Source organism: Oratosquilla oratoria, chromosome 2, assembly GCF_046742065.1.
Source record: "Oratosquilla oratoria isolate Oo_2021 chromosome 2, ASM4674206v1, whole genome shotgun sequence".
Classification (NCBI taxonomy): Eukaryota; Metazoa; Arthropoda; class Malacostraca; order Stomatopoda; family Squillidae; genus Oratosquilla; species Oratosquilla oratoria.
Window position 1 is genome coordinate 26,749,279 of NC_134778.1, and position 23,884 is coordinate 26,773,162.

At 40.3% G+C, this 23,884-nt stretch overlaps 1 protein-coding gene across 3 annotated transcripts in view; it reads left to right on the top strand.

The window, feature by feature from the left end:
- LOC143037863 (uncharacterized) overlaps positions 1 to 23,884 on the top strand; it is a 90,554-nt gene that overhangs the window by 13,194 nt on the left and 53,476 nt on the right. For 2 of the 3 annotated variants that reach the window (XM_076206451.1, XM_076206470.1), the window contains exon 2: positions 18,459 to 18,586. In XM_076206451.1, the coding sequence (XP_076062566.1) occupies positions 18,459 to 18,586 (128 nt within the window). The remainder of the gene's footprint in view (positions 1 to 18,458; positions 18,587 to 23,884) is intronic. The other variant, XM_076206460.1, reaches the window with a different exon arrangement.

The following is a 23,884-nucleotide window of genomic DNA, read 5'->3' on the forward strand; positions in this document are numbered from 1 at the left end:
TTGTAAGTGCATATGGGCCTGGTAGCAAGAAAAGTGTAGAGGAAAGTGAAGCTTTTTGGATAGATATAAATGAGTGCATAGATGGTTTAGGGAGAAATAACAATGTAGTGGTATTGGGAGGTCTTAATGCTAGGGTAGGATGAGTACAAGAAGCTGAGAGAGGAGTGGGAGTGAAGGATAGACAAAAACTAGGAGTGAAGGAGGAATGGGGATGGTTCAAGGAGGGAGTCACAAGGTGTGCAAAGTTGGTGTGTGGAACAAGGAGGATGGGAGGAAAGAAGGAAGGGTAGTGAGTGTTTGGATGAGGAAGTGAAGGAGGTTGTAGAAGATAAACAAGCAATCACAGATTGGTTGCAAAATAGGACAAGAAAATCATATGAGAGGTACAAAGAAAAGAGAAATCATAAGATAAAGGAGGCAAAGCGGAGATCAGATATGAAATGGGGTAAGAGTATGACAGAAAATTTTGAAAGTAATAAGATGTTTTGAAAATGAATTAAGAGAGGAAGAGGAGGTAAATCAAGTAGAGAAGGAAAAGTAAAAGGTGCAGATGGAGAGTTGGTGATGAAAGAAACGGCAGTAAGAGGAAGATGGGCAGAGTATTTTAGGGAGTTGCTTGGTGTGAAGGAGGATAGGGAGGGAAAGGTAGTTGCAGTGGGAAGCGCAAAGAAAATGACAGTGATGAGTGAGATAAATGGAGGAGAAATAAGGAAAGCTGAGGTGAAAGCAGTTGTTTAATTGATGAGAGGCACTTGGGTTGGATAGGGGTCATGAGTGTCTAAAAAAGGAAAGCTGAGGTGAAAGCAGTTGTTTAATTGATGAGAGGCACTAGAGTTGGACTGAAGGGTCATGAGTGTCTAAAAAAAAGGGGACAGTGTGAGTGGTAGCTCAGGGATCGTTTGCTGGTTAGGTTGTTTAATGTTTGTTGAAAGGAGAGTAGAGTGACCGAGGACTGAAGGAGTGCATGTATAGTTCCACTTAACAAGGGAAAAGGGGACAAGTGTGAGTGTAGTAGCTTCAGAGGGATCAGTTTGTTGAGTAGTTGGGAAGGCTTATGGGAGGTTTTTGATTGAGAGGATTAGGAGAGGACCAGGAGTAGTAATTGGTGAAGAGCAGTGTGGGTTTATGACAGGTAAGGGTTATGTGAATCAGGTTTTTATGGTGAGGCAGATATGTGAGAAAGTTTTAGGAAAGGTAAGGATGTTTTTTGGGCCTTTATGGATTTCGAAAAGGCTTAGGGTAGATAGGAAGGTACTGTGGGATGATTAATATATATGGGATAGGAGGGAAGCTGTTAAGAGTGGTCAGGAATTTTTACAAGAGTAGTAGAGCATGTGTTATGATCAGAAATGGAGAGAGTGAGTAGTTTGAGGTAAAAGTGGGACTTTGCCAGAGATGTTCAATTTATACATGGATGGGGGGATACAAGAGGTGAACATAGAGAAATGGGCTGGGGATTGCAGATGGTTAAAGAAAATGGAGAAAAGTGGGAGATAAGCCAGTTGTTGTTTACTGACGACACTGCTTGTAGCAAGATCAGAGGAGGGATTAACCACTTCTGTACGATGAAGCCAGCGTTGGTGTCTTGATATATATATATATATATATATATATATATGCAGTATATATATATTTGTAGTTGTACATGAGTTACTCCCAGATTCTGTGAACTGGTTTGATCATGTTTTCTGTGTTTATTATTACTCAGTAAAAGAGAATAAGTAATACAGCAGTGACTATATTTTATAATGCATGTAGTGGGAATTGTATGTATGGCAACTGATGCTGTGAGTGAGAATTTGAGTCATACTTAAGTGGAAGTGGTTAAGGAAGTTGGTGACAGAGTTTGGGAAGGTGTGTGAAAGAAGGAAGTTGAAGATAAATGTGGGTAAAAGTAAGGTGATGAGATGTACAGGGGGAGAATGTGGCAGCAAATTGGAGGCGAGTGTTAAGGGAGAGACAGAGGAGGAAGTGGATAGTTTTAGATACTTGGATGTGAATGTGGTAAAAAAGGGAGTGGAGATGGAAGTACATTGTAGATTGAAAGAAACAAGTAAATGCCTTGGGGGATTAAAAAGGGTAATTAGTAATAGACAATTGGGAATGGAGCTAAGAGGAGATTAAATGAAGGAGTGATTGTGTCAGCAGCACTGTATGGGGCAGAAACATGGAACATCAGAGAGGAGGAGTTTGAATGTGTTTGGGACGAGGTGCCTGAGAAGTATGACGGGGGCTACTAGGCTAGATAGAGTGAGAAATGAGGAGGTGAGAAGGAGAATGGGGGTGGAAAGAGAGTTGGGAGATAGTGTTGATGAAAGAGTATTGGGATGGTTTGGACACATGGAAAGAATGAGTGAAGAAAGATTAGTGAAAGGTGTGGAAGAAGTGAACATGAGGGGCAACCAAGGATAAGATGGATGGATGTGGTAAAAGGCTCATTGTGAAAGAGGGGAATGTCTGTTGAGGAAGGAAATTAGAAGACAGAAGATAAGGGTGAATGGAGAATAGTTGTGTATGGATAATGCTGTGATTGAAAAAAGGGAGTGGATAGGAGATTGGGTGAGGGAGTATGTATGAATAATATTTTGATGCAGCCCAAAGGGATTTCTCCCTGTCTTCTCTTTTTCTACATGAGGGGATGGAGAGGGGGATTGCCGATTAAAAGAGGTGGCCTTGCCGATTAAAAGAGGTGGCCTTGATGTGGATGTGCAGTGGGCAAGTTGCAGGGATGACCTGTCATCCAGGAGGAGGCAAAATAAGAGGGAGGAAGTGGGGTGAATGGGAGTGGAGTATGTGGGGATGGAATGAATGGGAGTGATTTCTATGCCTTTGTATTTTGGCTACCTCTCTTGTAAGGGAGAAATAGACATTGGTGTATGTGCTTTATGTAGGAAATGAACCAGTTGAGAGTGGTTGGGGAGTGTGTAGTTACAGGAAAAAATTGTAGTGGAGAGTTGATGGTGGAGATGTGGCTAGAGATTTGGTGATAGCAAATGCAGTGTTTAGGAAGAAAGTCAAGCAAAAGTACACATGGGAGGGGGTGATGGATGGAAGGGTGGTAGATAGGGCATTAATGGACTATACAGGGTCTAACAGATAATCCGTACAACTTCTTATCACATGTTTTAAGATTAATATCTCGGGTTATAATAAACAGAGTTATGAAATTTTCAGTATATTTAGAAAAGGCAATAAGAACAATGATTTCATTCAATGTAACCACCTTCAGCTGTTATGACGCTTTCAACGCATTTACGAAACTTGGATACAGCGTTGATGATCTCAGACTTTGATAATGAACCCACAGCCTTCTTGATGTCTGTCTTCAGGGTTGTTATACTTCTGTGTGGCTTGTCACATGCCTTGGCCTCAATTCGCGCCCAAAAATAATAATGTAAAGGGTTTAGGTCTGGCGAATTTGAGGGCCACAACTCTTTGTTCCAGAACTGCACATTTGACCCTTCGAGAAGGTTGGTGGTCCTCTTCGCTGTGTGGGCTGGAGCCGAGTCTTGTTGGAAGACAAACTGGTTGCCACTAGCCTTATCTTTCATCCAGGGTATTATTTTCTCTTCTAGAACTTTGCAATAGACAACGGCATTGACTTTCTCCTTGTTGTTGAAGAAGTGAGTGAAGACGTCCCCCTCAGTTGACACCACACAGAGCACCATAACACTTGCTGGTTTCTTCGTCGTTGTCTTGTGTTGAACCTCTGAGGATGAGGAGGCTATCCAGCGATCATTCCGCTTATTGAAAGTCGCATCAACCGTGAAAATCTTCTCGTCGGAAAAAAACTAGATGACTGAGCCATTCGACTTCATCCAGTTCAACAGCTTTTGGCACCTGGTCAAGCGGATTTCTTTCATTTTTCGTGTCAAAAGATGTCTTTTTCCTTGTGAGAATGAGGTTAATCCCAATTTCTTTAATGCTCTGTGAACTGTCATTGTGTTGACACCTCTCTTCTTTGCCAATGTCGATAATGGTAAGGCTGGATTTGCATTGACACTTCTCTTGAGACCAGCTAAAAAGCGAGGTGTTAGAATTCTGCCCCTTCTGGGCTTGTGAGCAGCTCGTTGGTCTTTGCCGGTCTCATCAAAACGTTTACAAACATCGTAAACAGTTTGTCTGGAGTATTTTAGCATCCTTATTATGGCGCTAGGAGTGTGACCCGCGCGACGAAGTTCGCATATGGCTGAACGTTTGGCTTGTTCCATTGCTTAATGTTTATTGCACCGGTGCTAGTATACAACTGGCTAAATTATTAGACAAATGGAAGTATCTGGAAACAATCAGAATTGCCATATGTTACTTTTTAAGTGCTTAAAACCTCTTCAAAGTTTGTACGGATTTATCTGTTAGACCCTGTACATGTGAACACAGACACATACATGCACGCACACACACACACACACACACACACACACACACACACACACACACACACACACACACACACACTTCAACGAACGGACAGCTTAGAAGACGTTCTGAAGAAAATTGAAGTTTCGTGGATCCCAACACAAAGAGAAGTGCCTATTGTATTTACAGGGTGGGGGGGAAATTGCTCGTGGGGTAGTGGGAAAGTAGGGAAAGAGGAGAAGGGGAGGGATTGCTGAGGGAAATGGAAGGAAATGAGGAAGGAGAGGACTTGGCCCAGGCAGACAGGCGAAAGGTAAACAAACGGCCCCCCGACCAGCTGAGCGACGATGAAATGTCTAAGAAAAATGTAAAGATTAGAAGTATAGATAAGAGCAATACAGTATAAAGTGATGAGAATATTTTCCAGGGATTTAAAGAGGGTGGGGGGACACAAACCCCCCCCCCCCCCGACTGACAAGACTAGAAGAGAAGGTCGATAAGATGATCGAGGACTTGGAGCGTAGGTTCGGTCATGTTAACAACATTGTACGGAGGGTTGAAAAATTGGAAGAACTAGAGAAGGCGAACAAAAACAACTAAGGAAATTGAAGAATTAAAAAAACAGTTAAAAGAAGTAAAAGAAGAGAATAAAGTCTTAACCACTTCAGTACGGAACTTAAATCTCGCGGGCAGCAGCCAATGCCAGCCGTACGACGTGTCGTAATAATACTCACATCAAATATAGTCACCGCTTATATCGATTGTTCTCTCACCCGCGAATTTTGAAAACCACAGAGAATGGGATTCAGGGCACATTTGAGAGAATGTAAAAACACAGGGGCGACTACAATAAATATAATCAAGACGCCGATATGGCAGCGTCGTGAATCCACTTGCTCCTCATGACGCCTACGTGTGCGGCACCGTATGGAAGGAGTTAAAGGAGAATAATAAGAACAAGGAGGATTGGAAAAAAATCCAAGAAAATAGCAAAGTTGCATTCACTGACATAATCAGACAGCAAATGAATGAACAAACTGAAAACTCAGTTATTAAAGTGATGAGACAGAAGGAGAATATAGTAAGAGACTTTGCAGACAGAAAGAAATGTATACAGGTACACCTCACCTTACGTCGTTAATTGGTTCCAGGAGACACGACGTAAGTCGAAAAACGACGTAAGTTGAATTTGCTTACAAGTAGGCTAGGTAGGCCTGGTGTAGCCTAGGCTAAACTGCCAATAGCCATTTTTCAGTACTTTATTTTACTTTTGATTGCATTTTTTATTAAACAAGGTTAATAAAAATCTATTTTAAGTTTCCAAACAGAACATTTATTTGTCATTTTGTAATAAAGTATAAAAAAGTACCTGTACTTATTCATCAATACGTACAATTTGCTGTACTTTATGAATGCATTGTCAATTACATACGGTGAAACAAAACAAAAAACAAAAATAAAAACTAGTTTAAGCTTACAATCATTTTGTAATAAGTGAAAAATTGAATAAAGTATTTTTAATTTACCAATGCAGTACATACATTATGTCGATGTTTACGCGTTGCTATTTCGCGGTGCTGTACACTATGAATGCATTGTCAATAACATACGGTAAAACAAAACAAAAAACAAAGAAATAAAAACTATTTCAAGCTTACATATAATCATATTGTAATAAGTGAAAAACTTTAATGTATTTTCAGTTTACCAAAACAGTAGATACAATATGTTGATGTTTACGTTGTAGACGTAGATGGCTGGGGATTGTCGACATCAACATCAGCTGATTCTCGTCGTTCGACGCGTAAAAACTGGTCGAGTGCCTTGAACCGTCTTCTTGTTCTTTTCTTCAAGGATTAGATTATAAGGAGCAAAAGCTTCATAACAAGCCCCCATTATCTTGGAAAAGCGTTGAGCATTTGGATCCATATCCTCAAACATAGCAAGACCTTTTTCGATGTGTGCAAATGCTTCCTCCATTTTCTTAATGGTGAAGTGGCGTGGCTCAGATTCATCATCCTCTTCTTCTTCTTTCTTTTGTTGCTCCTGAAGTTCCATCAAATCCTTGTTCGTCAGTAACTCCTTGTCTTTTTCAAATAAATCTGTGAAATCCTCTTCCTCCAAATTCATATCCAGCTCTTTGCTCATTGTAACCAAATCTTTGTTGACAACAACAGTATCGAAGCCCTTAAACTCGTGCACAAATTGCGGGCATAGCTTTTTACATACACCATTCATAGCAGTGCTCTGAACATCATTCCATGCTGCTGCTACATTCTGTAAAGCTTTGTAGATGTCATATCCCTTCCAAAAGTCGCGAAGTGTGATAGACTCATCCATTTCAATTGCAGCTATTGCTTGCCGTAGCGTACACTTCATATAATAACGTTTGAAGATAGCAATTATCCCCTGATCCATTGGCTGGAGAATAGACGTAGTGTTTGGGGGGAGGTATATGACGGTAATGTTGGGGTGAAAATCTGCGATGTTTTGTGGGTGGCCAGGAGCATTATCTAAGATAAGTAAAACCTTAAAAGGAAACCCCTTCTCCTTACAATACTTCTCTGCTGCTGGGACAAAATTATTGAAAAAACCAATCTTCGAAAATAACAGTGACCCAAGCTTTTGAGTTAGCCATCCATATAACAGGGAGAGATGCTTTGGGTATATTCTTCAGGGCACGGGGGTTGTGTGCATGATAAACAAACAGAGGCTTTAATTTAAAATCTCCTGCACAGTTACCTCCCAACATGGTCACACGTTCTTTTGAGACCTTGTAACCTGGAATCGTTTTCTCTTCCTTGGAAACAAATGAACGATCTGGTAATTTCTTCCAATATAATCCTGTTTCGTCTACGTTGAAAATTTGCTCAGGAAGAAACCCGTTTTCTAAGATGATTTTCTTCAGTGTAGCAGGAAATTCCGCTGCTGCTTGTTCATCAGCTGATGCGATTTCACCTTGTCTTTTAAGGAAGTGATAATTTCTCCTGTTTTTATATCTCATAAACCATCCAGGACTTGCTTTGAAATCTACATCTTTCTCATCTGGATATTTTTCCTTTAGGTCCTCAAAGAAAGACGACGCTTTTTCCTGAATGAGCTCTTGACTAAGATTCGCATTCTGACGATTCCTCCTATCAACCCAAATCGAAAGAAGATTTTCCATTTCTTCAAACATCTTACCTCTTTTCTTGTTGATGATCGTGTTCTTCATCAATGGGGCTTCAGATGTGACGTGTTAAAATCTTGTCTTTATTATGCACAATCGTTGATACAGTTGTCCGACTTACTCCAAAACATTGTGCAATCGATACAACTTTTTCACCATTACAATGACGTTTTATCATCGCCATTTTCTCCTCCAGCGAAATAGCATGACGCTTAGCACTTTCACTAGAACTTTTCTTAGGAGGCATGGGGGCAAATATTACAGTTACAAGTGAATGTTAATGAGAAAATTTACAAAACTTCAGTAAACAGATAATAATCCAAAAGAATTGCGGGAGTCGAGACGCCGCTTACGGTAAATACGTATTGGAAGTACCGTTGCGATTTCATGTTCTAGTGGACTAGGCCATACTACTTTATGGTATATATTTTAGCAGTTACTGAATCTTTATATAATTTTACATGCTTTTATTCTTATTTATTGTAACATGAATTGCTTGAAACGTTTTTTGGTGTTTATGCGATTCCATTATTGGCTGACCGACGTAAAGTCAAGTAAAACGACAACTTGAATTTTTTTCCATATTATTTTTGAAAACCAACGTATCTTCGAAAACGACGTAAGTCGAAACGACGTAAGTCGAGGTGTGCCTGTAATTATATTAGGAATGGAAGAGAAACATAACCCAGATAGAACCACAAGAATCAAAGAGGAAAATGAAAAAGTAAGAAATTTACTAGAATTAGTTAAGGAAGATGAACCAGAAATAATGAAACAAATCGAAGAGAAATTCAGGCTCGGGAAATATAGTACAGACAAGACCAGACCAATTAAGATTAAATTCAGGTCACAAACTACGGCTGAGAATATCTTATCCAAAACAGGGAAACTAGCAACAAGTGAACAATATAAAAAGGTATGGATAAAAAGGGAAATGAATAAAGAGGAAAGAGGAAGAAAAACAGAAAAGACTTGAAGCTAAGGAAAAAAACGAGATAAGAACGGAGTCAGAAAAAGAGAGATTCTATTGGAGAGTAGTGAATATGAAACTAAAGAAAGTCGACATACAAGAGAAAAACAAAAGGGAAACCGAGAACATAATGGAAGTGGCAGAAAACTAAGAGTGTCTTACACAAATATAGATGGATTAATAACAGGATTGAATGAGCTGAATGATTATTTGAAAGAAAAAGAACCAGACATAATGGGAATTGTAGAAACAAAATTAAAAGGTCCACTACCACCCAACAGTGTAGGACATGATGCATATAATTATTGGATTAGAAACAGAGTGAAAAAGGAAGGGGGTGGAGTTATGTTCCTGACTAAGAAGGATATAAACGTGAAGTGTGTCACATATGGAAAGAATACAGTAGAGATGATAATGATGGAAGTAGAAGACAGAGATAAGAAGAGCAGAAAGTTTGTAATAAATTATGTGCCCCCGAAAACAGCCTCAAGGGAAGAGAGTGAACATAAAAGTATGTTAGAGGACACAAAGATAACATTAAACAAGATAATGGAAGAGGGAGGAAAAATAGTTATGATGGGCGACTTTAATTGCAAAGCAATCTGCTGGGAAGAAATGACAGTAAAGGGTGGAGACGGCTCATGGGGAAACGCTCTACTTGAGATGGTTACTGACCATACAATGACAATGGATACAGGAGAACACTAGGTATAGAAATGAAGAAGAGCCATCGAGACTAGCCCTAATAATTACATCCGAACCTAGAATAGTGGACAAAATTGAATATAAAACACCAATAAGTAAAAGTGACCACATATTGATTGAACTGGAACTTAATGAAGAAAAATATATGAAAAGAAATGAACAATATAGAAAAGGAAGAATGATGTATGAAAAAACAAACTTTGATAAAATAAGAGAATTCTTTCAAAAGGAAAACTGGGAAGAAATATACAAAGAAGAAACAACAGTAGAAGAGAAATGGAATATTTTGACAAAAATTTACAAAAAAGGAGTGGAAAAGTATGTCCCAAGACAAAAACAAGAAAAAGAATATGTAAAATGCTGGTACAACAAAAGTTGTAGGGAGTTAAAAGACAAAAGAGACAAAGCCTGGACCATATGGAAAAAAGACAGACCTGAAAAATGGAAAATATATACCTGTTATAGAAATGAATATGTACAAACGTGCAGAGAGGAAAAGAGAAAATATGAAAAAGATATCATCATAGAAAAATGTAAAGATCAACCAAATCTATTCTACAGATTTGTAAACAATAAACTGAAAAACAAACAAGACTTGGAGAAATTAAGACAAGAGGGAGTTGAATACACTGAGGAAATGGAAATGGCAGAAATTATGAACAAACATTTTAAATCAGTGTTTACAAGGGAGAACATACAACCTGAAGAGAACGAATGGAAAGAGAAAGTCCCCCCTATGGAAGAAATAGAAGTAACAAAGAATGAAATATTATCACACTTGAGTAATCTTGATGTCAAAATTGCATGGACCAGATGAAATAGCAAACTGGATACTGAAAGAATGAATGAACTGGCTGACAAAATACATAGCATACTAAATAGTTCCTTGAAAGAAGGAAAAGTTCCAGAAGATTGGAAAAAAGCAAATATAGTACCCATATATAAAGGAGGAAATAAAGAAGAACCTACCAACTATAGACCAGTCTCTCTAACAAGTACAATAGCAAAAATTTGTGAAAGAATGATCAAAAGTAGATGGGTAAAATATTTAGAAAAAAAGTGTTAAATCCAAGGCAATTTGGATTCAGACAAGGACGATCATGCGTCACCAATTTAATGTTTCTATTCAAGGCTAATAGATATAATACAAGAAAGAGATGGATGGGCGGACTGTGCATTTTTAGACCTAAAGAAAGCTTTTGACAAAGTACCACATAAGAAGTTGCTTAAGAAATTAGAAACTGAAGGAGGAATACAGGGCAAACTACTAAATTGGATGGAAGACTTTTTGCAAGAAAGAAAAATGAGAGTAGTGATAAGAAACCAGCACTCAAAATGGGATGAAGTAATAAGCGGTGTTCCGCAGGGAACAGTTCTGGCCCCAATAATGTTTGCTATATATATTAATGATATGGATGAAGGAATTGAAAGCTATATGAGCTTCTTTGCAGATGATGCAAAACTACTGAAAAGAGTGAAAACTGAAGAAGATTGTGAATCACTACAGAGAGATCTAAATAAAGTAAAGGAATGGAGTAGGAAGTGGGAGATGGAGTTCAATACAAAAAAGTGTAGTATAATGGAATTTGGAAAAAGCAAAAACAGAATAACAGGAGCATATAAATTGGGAGAAGAAGGAATAAAAAAAAGTAGAAAATGAGAAGGACCTGGGAGTCATTGTTTTGAATAATATGTCACCTGAGAAACATATAAATAAGATTTTTGGAGAAACTTATAATTTAATAAGAACAATCAAAGTGGCATTTACATACCTGGATGAAGAAATGGTGAGGAAAATCCTAATCACCCTGATAAGACCAAGATTGGAATATGCAGCAACGATATGGTCACCATGTACAAAAAAATGTAAAAAAAAACTTGAAAGAATACAAAGAGCAATTACAAAATTGGCACCAACACTCTCAAAACTATCATATGAAGAGAGACTACAAAAACTTAAACTACAGACACTAGAGCAAAGAAGAGAGAGAGGAGATTTGATAGCTATTTACAGAATCATGAAAGGCATAGAAATTACTGATAGAGAGAATCTGATAAAATGGGATGACAGAAATACAAGAGGACACGGAAAGAAAATAAAAAAAGACAGCTATAGAAGAGATTTGAAAAAGAACAGCTTTCCTCACAGAGTAATAGACAGTTGGAACAAGTTAGATGAGAAAGTGGTGTGTGCAAAAACAATACATGAATTTAAAAATAGTTTAGATAAAATGAGATATGAAGACGGGACCCCACGAGCATAGCTCCCCTTCCCGTAAAATACAACTAGGTAAATACATATATACGGTTCTCGGTATTTAATATGGAATGTCAGCATACGCGGATTTGGTCATACACGGTAATTTCAGGAACCTTACCCCTGCGTTATTTGAGGGACTCCTGTATATCAAATAACTTTTTCTCGTTGAAATTAATTGAAATGCCATTAATATGTTCCAGTGCTCAAAATGCCACCCCAGTATTTTTTTAAGTATCTTTAGATAAGAAAGTGTTTATAGAATAATATTGCATAGAAGTATAATAAAAATGAATGTAACTAAAAGACAATGTAAAAAAATAAACTGGTTTTATAAAGTGTATCTTGGATATTGGATGACTTGGCTAACTTTAGATAGATATTGGTGGAGGTGGAGGGTGGAGAGCGATGGAGGAGGTTAGAAACATTTTGTTTTGTGCTCTTTTGGTCACTTTCATTCACTTGCTACACTTAATGCTACATTTTATCCCTGAACTTAATTGCTACAATACATTATCTTTTTTAATTTTAACTTAATTTTCTTCACTGATTTTCTTTTTTGCCACGCTTTACTCATCTACACCTGCAGGTAGTTTCAAGAAAAAAACTTGTCTAAGGAAGTTTTTCTCTTCCCTTCCAGAATGTTTCAGAAACGAGTTAGGCAAGTGTAATTAAATAGCTCTGATGCACGACCAGTTGCAAATTTTTCTGGGTGCTTCCTTTCAATGAACTGAAAGTCTCTCCCATATTCCCAACATTTCCTCAGTCTTGCTTGTAGAGATAACATTCTTCTCTTGGCTCCTCGGAATCAATTTCACTCGAAACTTTTGTATGGTGCTGCTCTTGTAGCTCCTTTAACTCCTCCATTATCAGTTCCTTGGAGTGCTCCTCAATGAGCTCATTCATGTTTCTTTCATTCACCTCCAGGCCCAAGGTCTTTCCGAAGGACAATCTCCTCCACTGGCACTTTGGGTTTGGGTTGGAATTCTTCAAAATACCATTCCATCACAACCTCAGGCCACAGCTTCTTCCATGCAGAGGTCAAAGTCCTCATTGTAACACTGCCAGGCCATATAAATTTTGAGGCATATCACAATGTTGTAGTGGTCCTTTCATAACTCTTGAAGGGTGAGATTTGTGTTCTCCCTGACACCAAAATGGCAGTGGAATAGGTGCTTGGTGTAGAGCTTTTTGATATTAGAAATCACCTGCTGGTTCATGGGCTGCAGGACAAGAGTGGTGTTGGGTGGAAGGTAGAGAACCTTAATAAACTTCAACTCTGATGATGTCATCTTCCAGGTTCAATGGGTGAGCAGGAGTATTGTCGAGGACAAGAAGGGCTCGCATAGCTAGGTTATTTTCCTGGAGATACTTCTTAATAGAGGGACCAAAGATCAAGTTTACCCACTCCACAAAGAATTGCCTGGTGGCCCATGCCTTTGGGTTTGCCTTCAGTTTTTCTTTTATAATTTTATTTGAGTTAAGGCTCTGGAGTGTTCTGAATGATACACAAGCAATAGCTTGATCTTACAGTCGCCACGTGCATTGGCGCATAGTACAAGAGTAAACTCTTTATGGGTTTGTGGCCTAGCATTATCTCTGCTGATATTCAAGTCCTCCTCAGCATGTTCTTCCAGAAGAGCCCTGTCTTGTCACAGTTGAAGACTTTGGTTGCTATCAGTTCACCACAAGTTTTGCAGTAAGCCCTAGCTACCTTTGCATCTGAACTTGCTGCCTCACCATGCCTGACGACGTAGTAAATGCCGGTCCTTTTTGTAAAATTATTGAACCAGCCCCAACTGGCTTTAAACCACTCTTTCAATGTTTTGTTCACTGAAGTGCCTTGGATAATCTGTAGCAAATCAGCATAAATGGCTCTTGCCTTTTCACAGACAAGCCTCAAATCATGATATTTCCTGCAAGCTGCTTCTCTGTTAGCCACACTAATAGCAGATTTTCCATCTTTTCCAGAGCTTAGAAATTATTTTAATGTCCTTGACTGGTATTATAGCCATTATCTATTTTTTTCGGCTTTAGTATGGAACATATTGTAGAGGTACTATGGTTGCCCCGTCTGGGGTATTGGCTGCATGTTATTGTGGCAAAGTAGCATGCAGTTGATACTTTAGGATCTATATGGGGTGCCCCTATGGACCAGAGCCTCACATCATTTTGTCTGTGATAGAGGAAAACTCTGTTCATAGAGAAATGATGACACTTTTATACAATGACTATCCCTCTGTTATGCTGTCCCCCAACCCCTTGTTACTATCCTTTACCATTTCTATAAATATTCATTTCCTTTTTTTGCCTACCCTGTGGTGGGGGAAGAGAATGCTACCACCCAGTCTTTCCACTTGAGTCGTAAAAGGCAACAAAAAATGGAACGGGGGATGGGATTGGGAGTCCTGCTACCTGTAGCCCCAAAAGGGGTCATTCATAAAAAAAAAGGAGAAAAAAAAAAAAAAAAAGTAAAGGCATACGAGGGTCTGGGAGTTTTCCAACCAGTACCCTAAGGTTTGGGTCTTTTAATGTGCATGGATGTGGTACAGATGAGAGTAAAAGGGAAGAGATAGGCAGTATGTTTGTGAGAACAAAGATGGATGTGCTGACATTGAGTGAAAATAAAATGAAAGGAAAGGGCAACTGTGACTTTGGAAGTGTAGCTGGGAGGTACTCAGGAGTGAAGAGGGGATGAGGTAGAGAAGGGGTGGCTATACTAGTAAGTGAAGAGATAAGTAAGCATGTAGTGGAATGGAAGGAGGTTTCATCAAGGTTGATGTGGATAAAGGTGAAACTGGGAAGGGAGATGTGGGTTTTTGTAAGTGCGTATGGACCTGGTAATGAGAAGAGCGTAGAGGAAAGGGAGGCTTTTTGGGTAGATATAAATGAGTGCATAGAGGGATTAGGGAGAAATGTCAATGTAGTTGTATTGGGAGACCTTTGTGCTAGGGTGAAGCCAATAGGCATTCATAGATTGGGTACAAATTAGGACAAGGGAATCATATGAGAGGTACAAAGTAAAGAGAAGGGAAGTTAAGCATAAGATAAAGGAAGCAAAGAAGAAAGCAGATGTGAAATGGGGTAAGAGTATGACAGAAATTTTTGAAAGTAATAAAAAGATGTTTTGGAAGGAAATTAAAAGAGAGAGGAGGTGAATCAAGTAGAGAAGAAAAGGTAAAAGGTGCAGATGGAGAGATGATAATGCAAGAGAAGGCAGTGAGAGGAAGATGGGCAGAGTATTTTAGGGAGTTGCTAAATGTGAAGGAGGATAGGGAAGGAAAGGTAGCTGCAGTGGGAAGCACTAAGAAAATGAGTGATGAGTGAGGAAAAAGGAGAAGAAATAGGGAAGGATGAAGTGAAAGCAGCTGTTAAGATGATGAGAGCAGGTAAGGCACCTGGTCTGGATGGATGCCATGCTGAATGTCTGAAGGAAGGAGGTACAGTTATGGTGGACTGGCTGGTGAGGTTATTTAATGTTTGTTTAAGAGATGGTAGAGTGCCAGAGGACTGGAGGAATGCCTGTATAGTTCCGCTTTACAAGGGAAAGGGGGACGTGTGTGTGTAGTAGTTTCAGATGGATCAGCTTGTTGAGTGTAGTTGGGAAGGCTTATGGAAGGGTCTTGATTGAGAGGATTAGGAGAGGAATAGAGGGAGTAATTGGTGAGGAACAGTGTGAGTATAGGAGAGGTAGGGGTTGTGTAGATCAGATTTTTGTGGTAAGACAGATATGTGAAAAAACTAGGAAAAGGTAAGGATGTTTTTGGGGCTTTTATGGATCTGGAAAAGGCTTATGACAGGGTAGACAGGAAGGCACTGTGGGAGGTACAGCAGATATATGGGATAGGAGGAAAGCTGTTAAGAGCAGTCAAGAGTTTTTATGAGAGTAGTAGAGCTTGCGTTAGGATTAGAAATGGAGAGAGTGAATGGTTTGAGGTAAAGATGGGATGTGTTATTCAGGGATGTGTTATGTCGCCCTGGCTGTTCAATCTTTACCTGGATGGGGTGGTGTGAGAGGTGAATGCAAGGGTAGTGGGTCAGGGATTGGAGATGATTAAAGAAAATGGAGAAAAGTGGGAGGTGAGCCAGTTGTTTGTTGATGACACTGCACTTGTAGCAGGATCAGAGGAGGGATTGAGGAAGTTAGTGACAGAGTTTGAGAAGGTGTGTGAAAGAAGGAAGCTGAAGATAAATGTGGGTAAAAGTAAGGTGATGAGATGTACAAGAGAGAGTGACAGCAGGCTGGAAGTGAGCATTAAGGGTGAAAGACTGGAGGAAGTGGATATTTTTAGAAACTTAGGTGCGAATGTTGCAGGAAAAGGAGTGGAGTTGGAGGTAGATTGTAGATTGAGAGAAGCGAGTAAATGCCTTGGTGGATTAAAAAGTGTAATGAGAAATAGACATTTGGGAATGGATGCTAAGAGGAGGTTATATGAAAGAGTGATTGTGCCAACAGTATTGTATAGGGCAGAAACTTGGAACATGAGAGAGGAAGAGAGGAGTTTGAGTGTGTTTGAGATGAAATGTCTGAGAAGTATGATAGGGGTTACTAGGCTAGATAGAGTGAGAAATGAGGAAGCGAGGAGGAAAACGGGTGGAAAAGGAGCTGGGAGAGAATATTAGGATGGTTTGGACACATGGAAAGAATGAGTGAAGAAAGATTAGTAAAAGAAGTGTGAAAGGCAGAGGTGGAAGGAGTGAATATGAGAGGGCGTCATAGGATGAGGTGGATGGATGGGGTGAAAGGGACATTACAAAAGAGAGGAATGTCTGTTGAGGAAGGATGGGAGAGGACAGAAGATAGGTGTGAATGGAGAAGGGTTGTGTATAGATGATGCTGTGATGCATGAGGGGGAGTGGGTGGGGGATGGGGGTAAGGAAGTATGAGAAAAATTTTGACGCAGCCCGGAGGGATTTCTCCCTGTCTTCACCTTTTCTGCATGGGGGGACGGGGAGAGGGGGTCGCCGAATTTATGAAGTGGGCTTGCTGTGGATGTGCTGTGTCTTGCAACACTGCTTCTGACCCAGGGCAGTGGACAGGATGCAGGGATGACCTGTCATCCAGGAGGTGCCAAGATGAGAGAGAGGGAGGAGGGTGGAGGGGAGTGGAATATATAGGAAATGGAATGTGCTGGAGTGGTTTCTATGCCTTTTTCTTTTTGGCTACCCCCCATGTAGAGGGAAAAAGCCTTTGGTATATGTATGTACTATGCTTGCACTGTCTCGACAAGTCCATTACTTGCACACCACACTCATGTTTTTCTATTCTGTAATTCCACGCTTTAATTCACTGGATATCATCCTCTTCTCATCACTGTTCTTTCCACTCATTTTCTTAGGACCCAAAATTATAAAAAGAAATTTGATAAAAATTGATTAAAGCCCAAAACATGAGCACATCTTATCACAGATGCTTTCTCAGCAAGGTAAACAAGTGGACTACACATGTGAGCTGCGGATGCTGGGCAGGCGTTGTATTGTGGTGTGAGCTGTGCCAACTAGTGGCGGCTTGTACCTAAAATTTTGGATAGCAATTCAAAGCAAAAAATTGAATGAGTGACAACTCGTATCTCAAATCTCGTAAGTTGGGAGACTCGTATGTCAAGGCACCACTATATATAAAAAAGGTTGTACTGTACTAATTACTGACAACTATCGTCAATTTCAATGGTATTCATTGTTTTTAGTTAATATTTGCATGAATAAATTATTTGCACTATATTTTATTGTACCTGTAAGTTCTAAAGTATATGTATTTGGTTGCATCAATATGAAGAAAGATGATACGTTTCCGACAACTCAGCTTGATACAAGTGTGGAGATGCCATATTTGTTTGTAATGGAAAACAAAGTAATGAAAGTCTGAGGATGGACCAATCTTGAATGTTCATTATTATTATTTTATTTATATATATATATATATATATATATTTTTTTTTTTAGCTTTTATCATATCTGCAAGCTTGAAAGCATATGACCATATTAATTTAGAGATATTAATTAAGATTTCTGATATGCCTTAGATATGCTGATTTGACAGACAACACGAGCTATGAGGCAGTTCATGGCATCTCAAAGCTCTTATCGAGTTGTTGGTAGTGTATCCCATCTTGATTATCTTGATATGGATGGGGCCAGATGCTTCAAGAATTACAGAAATGGTAAACTATGGGCATAAATAATTTATTTGTGCCAATTTTAACTAATGGATTGTTGATCATTAGTATGAGTGCAAATAAACACGTAATCATACAACCATGCCCTAAATCTTGGTACAGTATCAATATAATATTGTTACTATTTAAAAATAATTATGTAGCTCTTATGTGCATATACGAGCATGTGAGATGGACTAAACAACTGAAGCACAGAAAGAGTGGTTTTTGCCATATTTCTGCTGGAATTTTCATATTTTGGTCAAAGTCTTTGTTCTTCAGAATTTGTCTGTAATTACTGAAGCCCATTGCTCCAGTGTCCATAGTTTTCGGTTTCTTCTCTAATAGCCTAACACCACCTTCAAGGTAATATCCAAAGAAATCTTTGGCCATGCCTTACTCCAGAATACACTCATTACTTTCAGTATTCAGTAGGAAAGTGCAATACTGTCAAATTCAGTAAAGGTTTCCTTTTCTTTAGTCCAAAAAATTAAGATGTTATTAATTATTTTTGTGTTTTGGGGGTTGAAATATATTGTGGTTATACTTCTGTTGTATAGTGAAGCAGTGGTGGAAAAACAACTCAGGTAGTTGGGGACCCTGTTGTAGAAAAGTTGTGCCATACTGAATGATTTCGAGCAAAGTGTTGTGGTGGGTGATGGCAAACCTTTAATCCCAGGGTAGTGAGAAGGGAGGAATGGTTGGATGGGTTTTATTTGATTATGATACGAGTTTGTGCTTCGACTTGGCCACCCCTCTACGTAGTAAAGGAGAAGGGACCTTTGTACCTATACATGTTAAGGATTAGTATGGTGTCATAGGCTTACATGATCTTATTTTTTCCAGGCCTTAGTGCACTTCCTAGTGCATTGCCAGCAGGCATCCCACCAGGACCTTATGGAGAAGCCCCTCCCACATACAGGGAAAGTCTTCAGCACCCAGTGGTTGAAGCACAACAGGCAAAGGTTGGCAAGGTATATCAATGAGCAATGAGATTATTATTTTATTTACAAAAGATTACAAAGGAGGAGCATGCCGACAGCAGACCTTTTGGGTCATAACTAGGTTGGATGAAAAAAAATGATAATAAACAAACAAAAAGTATAAAAATTTAAAAAAAAAAAAAAAAAAAAAAAAAATAGGTAAAGGTAAATAATAAACAAATAGGTAAATAGTAGATAATAGTAGATTGACATAAATAGTAATAAATAATGATCAAGGAAATAATAAACAATACATACATATACTATACATACACCAAAGGCTCTCTTCCCCCATTACATTGGAGGTAGCCAAAAAACAAAGGCATAGAAACCACTCCCAACCATTGCATCCCCCACATACTCCACTCCCCTCCACCCTCTTCCCTCCCTCTATCTTGGTACTTCCTGGATACATCTTGTCCACTGTCCTGGGTCAGAAGCAGTGTCACAAGACACAGCACATCGACAGCAAGGCTGCTTCATTAATTCAGTGACCCCCCTCTCCGTCCCCTCATGTAGAAAAGGAGAAAACGGGGAGAAATCCCTGCCCTCAATTTTATATCTCATACATACTCCCTCACCCCCATCCCCCCCCCACTCCCCCTCATGCATCACAGCATCATCCATACACAACCCTTCTCCATTCACCCCCATCTTCTGTCCTATCCTGTCCTTTTTCAACAGACATTCCCCTTTCCCAATGCCACTTTTACCCCATCCATCCTTCTCAACCTAGGTTGACCCCTCATGTTCACTCCTTCCACCTCTGCCTTCCACACCTCTTTTACTAATCTTTCTTCACTCATTCTTTCCGAGTCCAAACCATCCAAATACTCTTTCATCAACCTTATCTCCTAACTCCCTTTCCACCCCTTTTCTCCTCTTTGCCTCATTTCTCACTCTATTTAGCCTAGTAACCCCTATCATACTTCTCAGCCATTTTATCTCACATGTTCAAACTCCTCTCTTCCTCCCCTATGTTCCATGTTTGTGCCCCATACAGTGTTGTTAGCACAATCACTCCATACAATCTCCTCTTAGCATCCATTCCCAAATGTCTATTTCTCATTACACTTTTTAATCCCCCAAGACATTTACTTGCTTCTCTCAGTCTACATGCTATCTCCATCCCCACTCCTTTTCCTGCCACATTTGCACCCAAGTATCTAAAACTATCCACTTCCTCCAGTCTCTCTCCCTTAACACTCACTTCCAACCTGCTGCCACTTTCACCCCTTGTACATCTCATCACCTTACTTTTACCCACATTTATTTTCAACTTCCTTTCGCACACCTTCCCAAACTGTCACGAACTTCCTCAATCCCTCCTCTGATTCTACTACAAGCACAGTGTCGTCCGCAAACAACAACTGGCTTATCTCCCACTTTTCTCTATTTTCTTTAGCCATCTCCAACCCCCAACCCACTACCCTTGCATTCACCTCTTGTACCATCCCATCCTTGTATAAATTGAAGATCCAGGGCGACATAACACATCCCTGACGAAGTCCCACCTTTACCTCAAACCATTCACTCTTTCCATTTCTAATCCTAACACAAGCTCTACTACTCTCGTAAAAACTCTTGACTGGCCTTAACAGCTTTCCTCCTATCCCATATATCTGTAATACCTCCCACAGTACCTTCCTGTCTACCCTGTCATAAGCCTTTTCCAGATATGTAAAAGCCCAAAATACATACATATACCAAAGGCTTTTTTCCCCCTAAACAGGGGTTAGCCAAAAAGAAAAAGGCATAGAAACCACTCCCACCCATTCCATTTCCTATATATGCACTCCCCTCCTCCCTCCCTCTTATCTTTGCACCTCCTGGATGACGGGTCATCCCTGCATCGTGTCCACTGCCCTGGGTCAGAAGCAGTGTCGCAAGACACAGCACATCCACAGCAAGGCCGCTTCATAAATTCGGTGACCCCCCCCTCCCTGTCCCCTCATGCAGAAAAGGAGATGGGGAGAAATTCCTTCGGGCTGCATCAATTTTTTTTTCTCATACATACTTCCTCACCCCCCAACCCCCACCCACTCCCCCTCATGCATCACAGCATCATCTATACACAACCCCTCTCCATTCACCCCAATCTTCTGTCCTCTCCCATCCTTCCTCCACAGACAATCCTCTCTTTTGTAATGCCCCTTTCACCCCATCCATCCATCTTATCCTAGGATGCCCCCTCATATTCACTCCTTCCACCTCTGCCTTCCACACTTCTTTTACTAATCTTTCTTCACTCATTCTTTCCATGTGTCCAAACCATCCCAATATTCTTTCATCAACCCTATCTCCCAGTTCCCTTTCCACCCCTGTTCTCCTCACCTCCTCATCTCTCACTCTATCTAGCCTAGTAACCCCTATCATACTTCTCAGACATTTCATCGCAAACACATTGAAACTCCTTCTCTCTTCCTCTCTCATGTTCCAAGTTTCTGCCCCATACAATGCTGTTGGTACAATCACTCCTTCGTATAACCTCCTCTTAGCATCCATTCCCAAATGTCTATTTCTCGTTACGCTTTTCAATCCACCAAGGCATTTACTCGTTTCTCTCAATCTACATTCTACCTCCACCCCCACTCTTTCCTGCCACATTTGCACCCAAGTATCTAAAACTATCCACTTCCTCCAGTCTTTCACCCTTAATGCTCACTTCCAGCCTACTGTCACTCTCTCCCCTTGTACATCTCATCACCTTTTACCCACATTTATCTACAGCTTCCTTCTTTCACACACCTTCTCAAACTCTGTCACTAACTTCGTCAATCCCTCCTCTGATCCTGCTACAAGTGCAGTGTTGTCAGCAAACAACAACTGGCTCACCTCCCACTTTTATCCATTTTCTTTAATCCTCTCCAACCCCTGACCCACTACCCTTGCACACCTCTCACACCACCCCATCCATGTAAAGATTGAACAGCCAGGGCAACATAACACATCCCACCTTTATCTCAAACCATGCACTCGCTTCATTTCTAATCCTAGCACAATCTCTACTACTCTCGTAAAAACTCTTGACTGCTCTTAACAGCTTTCCTCTTATCCCATATATCTGCAGTACCTTCCACAGTGCCTTCCTGTCTACCCTGTCATAAGCCTTTTCCAGATCCATAAAAGCCCCAAAAACATCCTTACCTTTTCCTACATTTTTTTCACATATCTGTCTTACCACAAAGATCTGATCTACACAACCCCTACCTCTCCTAAACCCACACTGTTCCTCACCAATTACTCCCTCTATTCCTCTCCTAATCCTCTCAAGACCCTCCCATAAGCCTTCCCAACTACACTCAACAAGCTGATCCATCTGAAACTACTACACTCACACTTGTCCCCCTTTCCCTTGTAAAGCGGAACTATACAGGCACTCCTCCAGTCCTCTGGCACTCTACCATCTCTTAAACAAACATTAAATAACCTCACCAGCCAGTCCACCATAACTGTACCTCCTTTCTTCAGACATTCAGCATGGCATCCATCCAGACCAGGTGCCTTACCTGCTCTCATCATCTTAACAGCTGCTTTCACTTCATCCTTCCCTATTTCTTCTCCATTTTCCTCACTCATCACTCATTTTCTTAGTGCTTCCCACTGCAGCTACCTTTCCTTCCCAATCCTCCTTCACATTTAGCAACTCCCTAAAATACTCTGCCCATCTTCCTCTCACTGCCTTCTCTTCCATTATCATCTCTCCATCTGCACCTTATACCTTTTTTCTCTACTTGATTTGCCTCCTCTTTCTCTTTTAATTTCCTTCCAAAACATCTTTTTTTTACTTTCAAAATTATGTCACACTTACCCCATTTCACATCTGCTCTCCTCTTTGCTTCCTTTATCTTATGCTTAACTTCCCTTCCCTTTACTTTGTACCTCTCATACAATTTGCTCGTCCTAATTTGCATCCAATCTATGAATACCTGCTTCTTCTCTTCTACACCTTTCTTTGCTTCCTCATCCCACCACTCACTACCCTTCCTTCTATTTCCTCCCACCCTCCTTGTTCCACACACCATCTTTGCACACCTTATGACTCCCTCCTTGAACCATCCCCATTCCTCCTCCACTCCTAGTTCTACTCTATCCTTTACTCCCTCCCACTCCTCTTTCAATTTCTTCTTAAACTTGCTCTCCTTTTCTTCCTCATTTAAGGAGTTTACTCTAAGTACCTACCTACCTTCTGCCCTTTTCCTCTTTCTCCACCTATTCTCCACTCTCATTTTACCTTCCACCAGAAAATGATCTGACATTCCCCCACTCTCCCCCCTTAGAACATGTACATCCTTAACTCTTCCTACCATACTCCTGGTCACCACTATATAGTCCATTAACGCTCTATCTACCACCCTTCCATCCACCACCCTCTCCCATGTGTACTTATGCTTGACTTTCTTCTTAAACACTGTATTTGCTATCATCAACTCTTTCAAGACACATCACCACCATCATTTCTCCACTACAATTTTTACCTGGAACTCCATACTTCCCAATCACTCCATCTATTGGCTCATTTCCTACCCTAGCATTAAGGTCTCCCAATACAACTACATTGACATTTCTCCCTAATCCCTCTATGCACTCATTTATATCTACCCAAAAAGCCTCCCTTTCCTCTACGTTCTTCTCACTACCAGGTCCATACACACTTACAAAAACCCACATCTCCCTTCCCAGCTTCACCTTCATCCACATCACTCAATGCCAGCACATCCATCTTTGTTCTCACAAACATACTGACTATCTCTTCCCTTTTACTCTCATCTGTACCACATCCATGCACATTAAAAGACCCAAACCTTTTCTTTTTATGAATGTCCCCTTTTGAGGCTACAGGTAGTAGGACTCCTAATCCCATCCCCGTCCCATTTTTTGTTGCCTTTTATGACTCAAGTGGAAAGACTTGGTGGTAGCATTCTACCCAAAAAGCCTCCCTTTTCTCTACGCCCTTCTCACTACCAGGTCCATACGCACTCGCAAAAACCCACATCTCCCTTCCCAGCTTCATCTTCATCCACATCAACCTTGATGAAGCCTCCTTCCACTCCACTACCCGCTTACTTATCTCATCACTTACTAGTATAGCCACCCCTTCTCTCCCTCATCCCCTCTTCACTCCTGAGTACCTCCCAGCTATACTCCCAAACTCACAGTTGCCCTTTCCTTTCATTTTAGTTTCAAAGCCAGCACATCCTTCTTCTCACAAACATACTGCCTATCTCTTCCCTTTTACTCACATCTGTACCACATCCACGCGTATTAAAAGACCCAAACCTTAGGGTA